This window comes from Gracilinanus agilis, chromosome 2, assembly GCF_016433145.1.
Source record: "Gracilinanus agilis isolate LMUSP501 chromosome 2, AgileGrace, whole genome shotgun sequence".
Taxonomy (NCBI): Eukaryota; Metazoa; Chordata; class Mammalia; order Didelphimorphia; family Didelphidae; genus Gracilinanus; species Gracilinanus agilis.
This window is the reverse complement of record NC_058131.1, coordinates 77,953,643-77,964,763: the sequence shown is the minus strand read 5'-3', so window position 1 is coordinate 77,964,763 and position 11,121 is coordinate 77,953,643. Positions and strand designations below refer to the sequence as shown.

General features: G+C 38.1%; 1 protein-coding gene across 1 annotated transcript; it reads left to right on the top strand.

The window, feature by feature from the left end:
• The first annotated feature begins 1,972 nt into the window (after nucleotides 1-1,972).
• LOC123233310 (olfactory receptor 52L1-like) lies at nucleotides 1,973-2,968 on the top strand. Its single transcript, XM_044659454.1, has one exon. It carries the CDS (start codon nucleotides 1,973-1,975, stop codon nucleotides 2,966-2,968), a length of 996 nt encoding a protein of 331 aa, XP_044515389.1.
• The last annotated feature ends 8,153 nt before the right edge of the window (nucleotides 2,969-11,121 follow it).

The following is an 11,121-nucleotide window of genomic DNA, read 5'->3' as shown; positions in this document are numbered from 1 at the left end:
AATTCTTATTTTAAAAGAAATTTAAAAAATAAAAAATAAATTTAAAATTTTTTTTTAATTTAAAAAAAACTCACCTCCCAAAGTTGTTATGAGGATTGAATGAGATTATATTTGTAAAGTGCTTTAAAGTTTTTAAAGTGTTATATATAAGGGTTAGCTATCATTATTGTTTCTTAGGAGTAACAATAGCCTTGTTGGAATAGAATTGGAATACTAAAACTCAAATTTATCTGATGAATTCTAAGTACCAAAAAAGACTTTTTAAAAAAAGCTATTTGGGGTCCAGAGGAAGATCAATAAGGATAAATAACTGCCTCTCAGAGCGAATGGGATGATGCGAATAGTCAGAATGGGATGATGCTAATAGTGGAGAGAAGTCCGAATGACTTCACTCTTACTTTGCTTCCATTTTCCCAACAAAGAATTGAACTCTTTGGACTGGAGAAGACAAAACAAAAATAGATATGAAAGAGTTGGAACCCAAGAGGAGTGAGGCACCTACATGCTCTCAATGAGTCTGTCAACAGGTCCAGTTGAACTGTATTCCAGGGTAATAAAATGATTTGTGGATATGATGGCGGCATTATATCCAAGATTTGTGAAAGATTAAAGAGAACAGGTGGGTACCACAGGATGGAAGAAGGGTGACTGTCAACATCTTAAATTTCATATGATTGTATCTGGTTCAGTATCCTAGACCACAAGGTCAAAATGTTTTTCACAATCATACTAGCAGGTTTTAGTTTCTAAGAGGATATGTGTCAGTAGATAATAACTCACATAAACGAAAGATATTTGTGAAGAGTATAAAGTAGGCCTGAGACCAAAAGTTTGAGAACTGCCATTCTAGTCTATCAAAATATTTTTAGAAACTGACTGCCATCATTCACTGTGTTAGTTATTCTGCCTCTTTGGTGTCATTTTCAAACCGATAAGCAAACCTCTAAACAGCTTTTCAGTAATAATAGCTACCATTGACATAGTTCTTTAAAGTTTGCAAAGTGCTTTACATATGTAACTCTATTAATCCTCACTATAATCTGGGGAGGGTAAATATTATTATTATCCCCATTTTACAGGTGAGACAACTAAGACCCAGAGAAATTACATGACTTACCTAAGGTCACACAGTTAGCTAGTGTCCGATGCTGGATTTGTACTCGGGTCTTTCTGACTCTAAGTCCTCTGACTCTAAGTGCTCTATCCAATGTGCCATCAGCACAGGGTCAAGAGTCATAAGAAATAGATAGACGACTTTAGGCCATTAACACCTAGTCTTTGTGTCTAGTTATCCAACTCTGAATCCAACAAACTGTATTCTCATCTAGCCCAAACTTCTCTCAAAGCTCACATAAGACTTGCTTTGCTAAAATACAGGTAAACATATACAACATTCTCCTGGTCCACCCCTCTAATAACCCTGTCCACAAAGCAAATGGCCTTCATCTGATGTGGCCTGTTCTTAAAGAAGCCAACTATGTCTTTGTGATCATGGCTTTGTGTTCTAGATGTTCACTGTTCCATAGAGAAAGTGCCCTAGAATTGTGTCAGCAATTGTAGTCAAGGCCATTCTTTTGTGTGTCTCTTTTATTGCTTGCCACTGCTTCCAATCTGGGTCTCTTAAAAATTGAAGTTGGTCTGAATTCCTCAGTATCCACACTAGTCTCTGTAAACTGCTTCCTTTTCCTTTCTTCTTGAAATTATTTGTTTGTGTCTTCATAATTTGATTCTTGAAAGGTTCATATCCTTCCCCTGTAGAACTTTAGTCTATGAGTTGCTGTAGATTTTCTTAGAACCCTGTGAAATCTCCTTTGCAAAGCTTAAGTGCAATATATCAGCTATCAGTAAGACCTGGGGCTCCATCTTGGCATCCCTTAACTGGGCTCAGATCCCAAGACAGTAATTGGTTCATGCTATTCCGTTCCAACAGCACTCAATTCCCTTTCTTGTTGCCTACCCAAGATTATGGACAATGGAGGAACCTGAGAACAGCACCACCTCCAACATCTCCTACACGGACTTCTTCCTGGTCGGCTTTCCTGGGCTACGGGAATGGCGTTCCCTCTTGCTTCTTCCCCTTTCCTTCCTCTATGCATTGATTGTGTCTGCCAACGCCTTGGTCATCTACACTGTGGCCATCCATCGAAGCCTGCACCAGCCCATGTACACGCTCATTTCTTTGCTGCTGGCCGTCAACATTTGCGCTGCCAGTGCCGTGGTGCCCCAGATGCTGTCCGGCTTTATACACTACGCAAACCCCATCTCCCTGGAGGCGTGCCTTGCTCAGATGTTCTTCATCTACTTCACCCTCCTCCTAGACTACAACCTCTTGCTGGCTATGGCTCTGGACCGCTATGTAGCCATCTGCCACCCGCTCCGCTACGCAGACCTGGTGACCCCCCATTTGTTGGGCCTGCTGGCTGTGGTTGCCCTGATCCGGAGCTTGGCCGTGGCGGTGCCCCTGGTGGTGCTGACTTCCCGGGCCCGCTTCTGTCGGACTGCCATGATCCGCCATTTTGCCTGTGAGTACATCGCCCTGCTAAGCATTGCGTGCGGGGACGTGACCTTCAACAACAGGCTGGGGTTGGCTATGAGGCTGATCACAGTGACCTTTGATCTGTCCTTGCTGGGGGCCTCTTACACCCGAATCATCTACGCTGCCTTCCAGATTTCCTCAGGCAGTGCCCGAGCCAAGGCTCTCCACACCTGCGGCTCTCACCTGTTGGTCATCCTCACCATCTACCTCTCTGGCCTCTCCACATCCATTGTCTTTCGGTTCGCGAAGTCTGTGTCCCAGGATGTGCAGAACCTGCTCAGTGCCATCTACCTGCTGCTTCCAGGAGCCCTCAATCCCATCATCTATGGGGTGAGGACCAAGGAGATTCGGCAGCATGTGGAGAGATTGCTTTGGAGCAGGAAGTCAGGGCTGGTGATGGGGGACCAGTCAAAAAGGCTGCAGCATAGCTAACCAGAGAAGGGACTACCTGGTGAGGGGGCTTTAGCACCTCAGTAGGGGCTAGGAGCCCCAGGACACTTTGTGTTTACTGGTCCCAGCTGGAGCTGCACTAGAATCTCCAAGGAAAAGGAGAGTTGATGAGGTCTGGTGGAAATTACAGTGAGGATAGTATATAGCTATACTGCCCAATTTTACTAATCATATGTTCCTTTCCTCTTTCCCCCATACACCTTGGCTTAATTTCTCCATTCCTTGGGTGAGGCATACACCAAGTTACACAGGCTCAAGCCCTGTCATTAGAGGCCTCCACTTTTCCTTAGAAAGAGCTAAAGGGGGCAGCTGGGTGGCTCAGTGGATTGAGAACCAGACCCAGAGATGAGAGGTCCTGGGTTCAAATCTGGCCTCAGACACTTCCAAGCTGTGTGACCCTGGGCAAGTCACTTGACCCCCATTGCCTAGCCCTTATCACTCTTCTGCCTTGGAGCCAACACACAGTATTGACTCCAAGATGGAAGGTAAAGTTTTTTATTTTTTTTTCCATTTTTTAAAATTATTTTACATTTTAGAAAAATTTTCCATGGTTACATGATTCATGTTCTTACTTTTCCCTTCACCTCCCCAAGCCCCCCCATAGCCAGTGTGCATTTAAAGGTAAGGGCTTAAAAAAAAAGAAAGGAAAGAAGGAAGAAAGAGAGAGAGAGAGAGAGAGAGAGAGAGAGAGAGAGAGAGAGAGAGAGAGAAGAAACTGCCAGTATTTATATAGTATTTTAAGGTTTTCAAAGCATTTATGTTATTAAAGAAATCCCATGACATAAGATGTTGTTTTTTCATCCCCCTACCATCTCCACTGGATCCCTTTGTTCTGTTTGGGGGTAAAAGATCAAGAAGAAAAGTTCTTAGGTGTAGTTTAGACCCATTACCAATATGTTGTCAGAATCTTCTGCCCTTTATCACCTACACTTTGATCCCACAGCATCAGGAAGTCTTATTCATTAGACTGGACTTGCCAGAGTTAGGGAAGGGGTGTTACAATTTTATTGCAATTTGGTAAGGAAATGAATGGAAGAAGATTTTTAATATCCCTCAAGGAAAGTCTCAACAAGGGCCATACTGTTGAGCTGATAATACCCTTGCTGGATTTTTGTTTTGTTTTGTTTTGGTTTTTTACTTTGTTTTTTTGATATTTCATGGATTTAGTGTTTCAGAGCAAATTAGATTGGGAAAGCAGAACTATAATTTCACAGACATTCTGATCTACTTATAGAGACCCTGTCTTGAATAATACCTGGATCAGAACCCTAACTGATCAACAGTGTTAGAGAAGAATGTTCAAAAAGCTGAAGAAATGTAAGTCTAAGCAAGAAGAATTAAGAGTTCTTGGGACATTGGGATCACAATGGGGATAGAATTACAAACTGATTTAGGAAAAGTAGGAACATTGCTGCAGTGAGGAAAACCTATAAGCAAAAAGAACTGCTGGCAACTTCTGAGGTTTATAGTATTATCATGGCTTTATTCTGCATTTTTCTGTCCTGATTACACACACTCACAGATCTTCTCTAGTATCCAATGACTTTTGGTTGGACTCCTGTGTCAGAAAATGCTGAAAGCATTGCAGTTCACCACAGACTTGTCCTAACAGGTTTTCCAGCTTTGGTGACTCTATGATATATGTCTTCACTGATCATATTCTCTCTACCAGTACATTCTGTTGTTCCTATTCACTTTACCAACCGGTGTGGTTCTTGTCCATGCCCTACTGCAAACCCTCCTTAGAGAATCCACCCAAATCCCATGTCTTTCCTCTGTTTCTATTAACATTTTGTGAATGGCAGTGCAAGATTATGCTCTTTATCTCTCACTGAATGGCTGGCCTATCTCCTTTCCCTGCAGTCCAAGTCCTCAAGGATAGCTTTTAAGTCACTTCTTGTATGCCTTTCATCACTGGTAATATGCAATTACCTACTTATATCTATCTTAAGTTTTACTGCCTTTGGGGGTCAATTTTGATCCTTCTGAGTTCCATAATTTGTGTGACTGAGTCAGGAAAAAGCACAGTGGGATCTGACCTGTCAGAACAGGGTGGTATGGGATGAATATTCTGCCAAAGCCAAGCATCATGGAGGTAAATTACATCGGACAGGCATTTCACTGACACTCTCTGTTGTGTCTCCTAACCCCATGCAGACCTTTCTGGCTTGCAATCTCTGCTCCAATTTCTGAATTGAATACTTGTCCATCAGTCCTTTGGATTATCGCATTCTGAGAAACCCTATCCTGCCCTGCCCTTTCCTGCCTTGGCATTTGCTTGATCATTACTGGAATCCCAGTTTAGACCCTCTTCCTCCTTCCATAATAGGGCATTGCTCCCTACCCCTTACTCTGCTTGATTGCTCTAATTGTCAGCATATGTCAACGCCCTGAGGAAGACATGAAACACTGAGCATCACCAGGAGAATGTTGGTGTTAGAGATACACTTTTATAGCAGAAAGAAGTTCAATAGCATTGAAAGAATTGAGCAGTTTCCCAACTGCCATCTAAACCACTCTCTTCCTATTCAACTCTGGGTGAAGCTCACTGGCTCTTTGCAATGTCTGCCTAAGGTATAATTGCTGATGAAAGGCAATGTGGAAAGACCACTGAACTCAGAGTCAAGAGACTTGAGTTCAACTCTTAATTCTGATATTTGTCAGCAATGGTTTACTTCACTGAGATTCAATTTCCTTATTTATGAAATAGAAACAACAATACTTGTATTGCCTATCTCAAAGATGTGTTATCAATGTAAGAGAAGGCATCACCCATAATTCTCAATTTATCCTTTCAGTTGGAGGTGTGAACTAATGGCCTGGCCTCTTCCATTGAAACAATCACATGAACCAATCAAACTAATCACCTTGAATAGCAATCCAATTTGGAACCCAGGCAATATTCCAGAGTCTATTCAGCTAGCAGTAGAAGAGCCTCAAGGCGAGTTTCTGAGAAGGAACTGCTGAGTGGAGGAGAGCCCTTCTGTTTCCTCCCCCACTTGGCCAAAGGAAGACCTTGTAACCTTCACAAGGTCAGATATTTGGCTTTCTCCTTAGTGTCCTAGCACTGTCCCTAGAACAGCCAACCAGCATGTACCCTGAGAACAAAGGGTAAACTAGATACCCTGTGGAAAAGCAACTTCTGATATCTCTAAGGAGTCCAGAATGAAACTACACCTTGTCTAATGAGAATTTCCTAAGGGCAACAAAAAGGGGAAAAAAGGACCTCCAGAATGTTTGATACACATGCTCTTAGGGCAACTCTACCTTCCCCTGGCCTCTATATTGGGACGATCATGTACCTCAACTTTTTTTTTATAGAGGGGGGAATTTTTTATACTCATTGTTCCTATTGTTTTAGGGCACAGTGGAGAGAGTGCCCAGCCTGAAGTCAGGAAGCCTCAACTTCCTATATTCAAATTTGGCCTCAGACATCTACTAGCTGTGTGACGTTGGCAAAGTCACTTGGCTCTGTTTGCCTCAGTTTCCTCATCTGTGAAATGATCTGGAAAAAGAAATGGCAAACCACTCCAGTATCTCTGTCAAGAAAACTCCATATGGGGTTATGAAGAGACAGAAACAACTGAAAATGACCAAATAACAAACTACAAATGTTCCTACTATACCACCTGAGTAAAAACATTTTGTAAATGCTAATTAATTACCACATACCTGACTAATTAATATAAATTGATAATCAATGGGGGACACATACTGGTGGCACTTCAGTACCAGACAAACCACCCCAATCCCTTAGGACCTTCTAGAACCCTAAGGGGACAAGTAGGTGAGTTCTAGGGACTCAACTTCTAGTGTGAGTGGGATTTAGAAGAGGGAGATCAAGGTATATGCTGCATAAGGAAAATAGAAAATAGTAAAACTGCATAGAAATGAGAGGAGAAGAACTACGAGAGGAAGTGAAAAGAGTTATGATTTTATCAGTCATTAAAAATACACAGAAAGGCAGCTGAATGACTCAGTAGATAGAGAGTCAAGCCTACAGAGAGGAAGTCCAGGGGTCAAATATGACCTGAGACTCTTTCTGGCTGTGTGACCCTGGACAAGTCACTTAACCCCAATGACCTAGCCCTTAACAATTCTTCCACCTTGGAACCAATATGTAACATCAATTCTAAGACAGAAGGTAATGGTGAAAGAAAAAAGGGGAAAAAATACACAGAAAAGGGAACAAGGAAATTCAAGAGGGAATGTAGACAAGCAGCATGGAAATTATCATTGAAATTTACCTTTAAAAACAGGCTATATTAAAGCTTCACAGTTTCATATGCAGTTCTCTTTGCTCTTTGTATAGGGAAATGTTCGTGTATGTTTGTTCATAATAAAAAATTTTAAGTAAAAATAAAATTTAAAAATAAGTGATTATGATAAATATGGACTAACAAGAGCTATTCATCTGATAGAATACCATAATCTGAGTAATGTTATGATTTTATTCACTTTGTTTTCCAGGATGAATAGTTTAATAAGGCTAATCTCCTTCAAAATTATAACTCTCCCTGAGGAAGCATTGAAACATTCAGAAAATTAATCATAGACTTATGGCGTGCCAGAGTCTCAGAAAAATCCTTAAAATCATCTTGGCAAATCTAAACTGATAAATAACAAAACTAAAGCACAGAGGACCAAGGTTATTCAGCACATAAGTATTAAATGTATTTGTTGTTGTTTTTCATTCTTTGTTTTCAAAGAGCACCAATGATATCCCAGGGTAATGTCTTGAAATTGTATTGAAGTGAGTCAAAGTTAGGAAAAGTCCAGGCATGGAGGGTAGTTGATGAGGGTAGGGAGAGGGAGTGCTTCCACTTAGGAACAGCAAAGAAGCTGTTATCACTGGATTCTATGGAGGGTATGTGGAGGGAAGGAAGGTATAAGAAGACTGGAAAAGTAGGAAAGGTCCAGATAAGTAATTAATTAATCTTTCATCCTCCAATCTTTTAAGGTATGACTTTTTATGCTTAGAAAACTTCTCCATTTATAATTTATTGTGCCATATGATATAAAATTCTGGTATAAACCTGTTTTCTCCCTCAAACTCCTATTCTTTTTTTCTTCAACTGTTTTTGGTTGAATAATGAGGTCCTTAATCAGTAAATTTGGTTCTTGGGCTTATCAATAGTGAGACTCCTATACATGTTTTAAAATCTTGCTTGTTTGACCTACCATACTCAGCTTTTTTAGTAAACTAAATAGCTCCAATAATTAGTTCTTTGTAAAATAATTTGACATCAAATAATGCTATTCTATTTTCTTAACTTTTTCATTATTTCTCTTGATATTTTGACATTTTCTTCCTTCATATAAACTGCTATTGTTTTATTTAAATCTAAGAAATTACACATTGCTATTTTTATTTGTATAGCATTAAATCTATAGCCTAATGACAACATTGTCATCTTTGTTATATTAGCCCAGCCCAGCCACACATATTCAAAAACTATTTATTGAGGTCTACTTTATTTCTATAAAAGATATTTTGAAATTTTTATAATTGGATCTCTATGAATATTTTTTATACCTTGGTAGAGTAACCCCAAGATATATATTTTTTCTTGCATTTTAAAGACTTTTTCTATTTCTACCTATTTTACATGGTTTCATAATAACATATAGAAATGCTAATGATTTCTATGGATTTTAGTACCCTAATATGTTATTTATAATTTGAATTCACTTTAGCTGGTTCTCTATAATGTTCTCAGTAAACTATTATATTATCCCCAAACAGAAATTTTTTGCCAAAAAGCTTACTCCATTAATTTTTTGTCAGTCTATAGCTAGTCAGTTTATAGCTAATAATAATATCAATAATTCTAGATTAAATAAGAATAGTGCTAAATAAGCAATCTTGTTTGACCCTAGATTTTATTAGGATAGCTTCTGCTGTTTCTCTATTGAAATCAAGATTTTTAGTGATTTTACATAGGTGATTTTTTTGTCATAATAAGCAAAAAATGTCATTCCTATATTTCTTAGTGTTTTCAACATAAAAGAGTGTTGTATTTTAGCAAAAAAATGTACCTATTTATATAATCAGATGGCTTTTATTATTCTCATTAATATGATTTATTATCCTATTTTTAATATTCATCCAGCCTTGCATTCCTGGTATATATCCAACTTGGTCATAATGTATAGATTTTGTATATATTGTTATAGTGTATGGTGATGTTTTATGTAATATTTTTCATCAATATTCATTTGTAATATTGGTTTCTATTTCTCTTTCTCTACTTTAACCTTTTTTGATTTGAATATCTTCGGATCACATCTGAGTCCTTTCTCTGTTTTTGAAAACAGTTTAAGTAGCTTGAGAATTAGATTTGTTCTTTTTTTTTCAGTAGAAGAAAATGCTAATTTATTTTTAATTGTATTTTATTTTTTCAAGCAGCAAGAATCCATCTATTCAACCTGCCACTTCAACACTCCCTCCCCCATTTGAGAACTAAAGAAAAACAAACCCCATTACAAACATATAGTCAATCAAAGCAAATTTTCACATTGGCCATGTCAAAAAAACAACACAATATCTCATTCTTCATTCTGAGTACTCCACCGCTCTATCAGGAGATGGATAGCATGTTTCAACATTAGTTCTCCAGAATCATGTTTGTTCATTATGCTAATAAGAGGTCATAATTCTTCAAAGTTGTTCATTTTTACCATATTGCTGTCATAAATTGCTCTGCTGTTTCTTTCACTCAACTCTACTCAGATCACACAAGTCTTCCCAATACTTCATCATTTCTTATCACAAAATAGTATTCCATCATATTTATCTACCATCACTTGTTTTTTTAATTTTTTTATTAAATTTAATTTTTTTTCAAGGACATATAGAAACAATTTTTGACAGTTGTTTTTTAACATTTTGTAATTCAGAATCTCTTCCTCCCTCCTTCCCTGCCTTCCTAAACTGATAATCTGTTATATGTTATACCAATGCTTTCATGCAATACATACTTCTTTATTCCCCATGCCTAATCACATACTCAATTTTTAAAAACTCACAAAGCTAATAAAGTAAAAGATGGAATGCTTTCATCTGCAATCAGAATCCAGTAGTTCCTTCTTTGGTTGTGAATGGCATTTTCTTATCATGAATACCTTGGGTTTATCTCTTACTATAACTTTTTCATTCATTGTTAATTTATGAGTATTCCTTCAGATTTCCCATTTTTGCAACTCCAAAAGAGCTAGAAATATTTTTATACATTCGTATAATTTGTTTTGCTTAGGACTAATACCTCCCTTAATCTACTTGCCCTCTAATTCCTTCTTCTCCTTTCTCCTGTGTTCCTACTATTTACTTGTTGAATGAACTATATTTCTATACCAAACTGTGTGAATGCATACTCTTCCTTCCTTTATTCATGTCAGATGAGAGAGTAAGGTTGAAGTGTCAGCTGCTCCTCCCCACTTCCTCCTCCGTATTTATGTAGGTAACTACTTCTCTATTCTAATTATGTAAAATAATTTCCCCTAACCTTACTTTCCCTTCTCCCCCTTATTTATACCTCTTCCACTCTCTTTCTATTCTTCTCTTAAGATCAAGACATAATAGAACCATTCTCAGACCTTTTCTAATTAGAGCCCTTCTATAACCCCTGATTATGACTCAGAGGGGACACATGTATCCTGTTCCTTTATTAGAATGTAAGTAGTTTATCTTTGTTTAATCCTTCATCATTGTTCTTTCACATATACCTCTTCATGTTTCTTTTAACTCCTTTGTTTGAACGTCAAAGTTTCTCCACAGCTCTGCTCTTTTCATCAGGAATGTATTGAAGGCCTCTATTTTAACTTAAAATCCATTTTTCTCTTTTAGTATTATTCTTAGTTTTTCTGGGTAAGTTATTCTTGGCTGTAAATCCATATCCTTTGCCTTCTGTAATATCATATGCCAAGTTCTCTGCTCCTTTACAGTAATGGTTGCTAAATCATGTGTGATTCTGATTGAGACTCCTCAGGACTTGAATTCTTTCCTTCAGGCTATTTACAATAATTTTTCTTTGACCTAGAAACTGGACTTTGACAATGATGTTCCTGGGAGTTTTCATTGGGGTTTGTTTTATGAAATAACTAATGATTTGTTTCTATTTCTACATTGCTTTCTG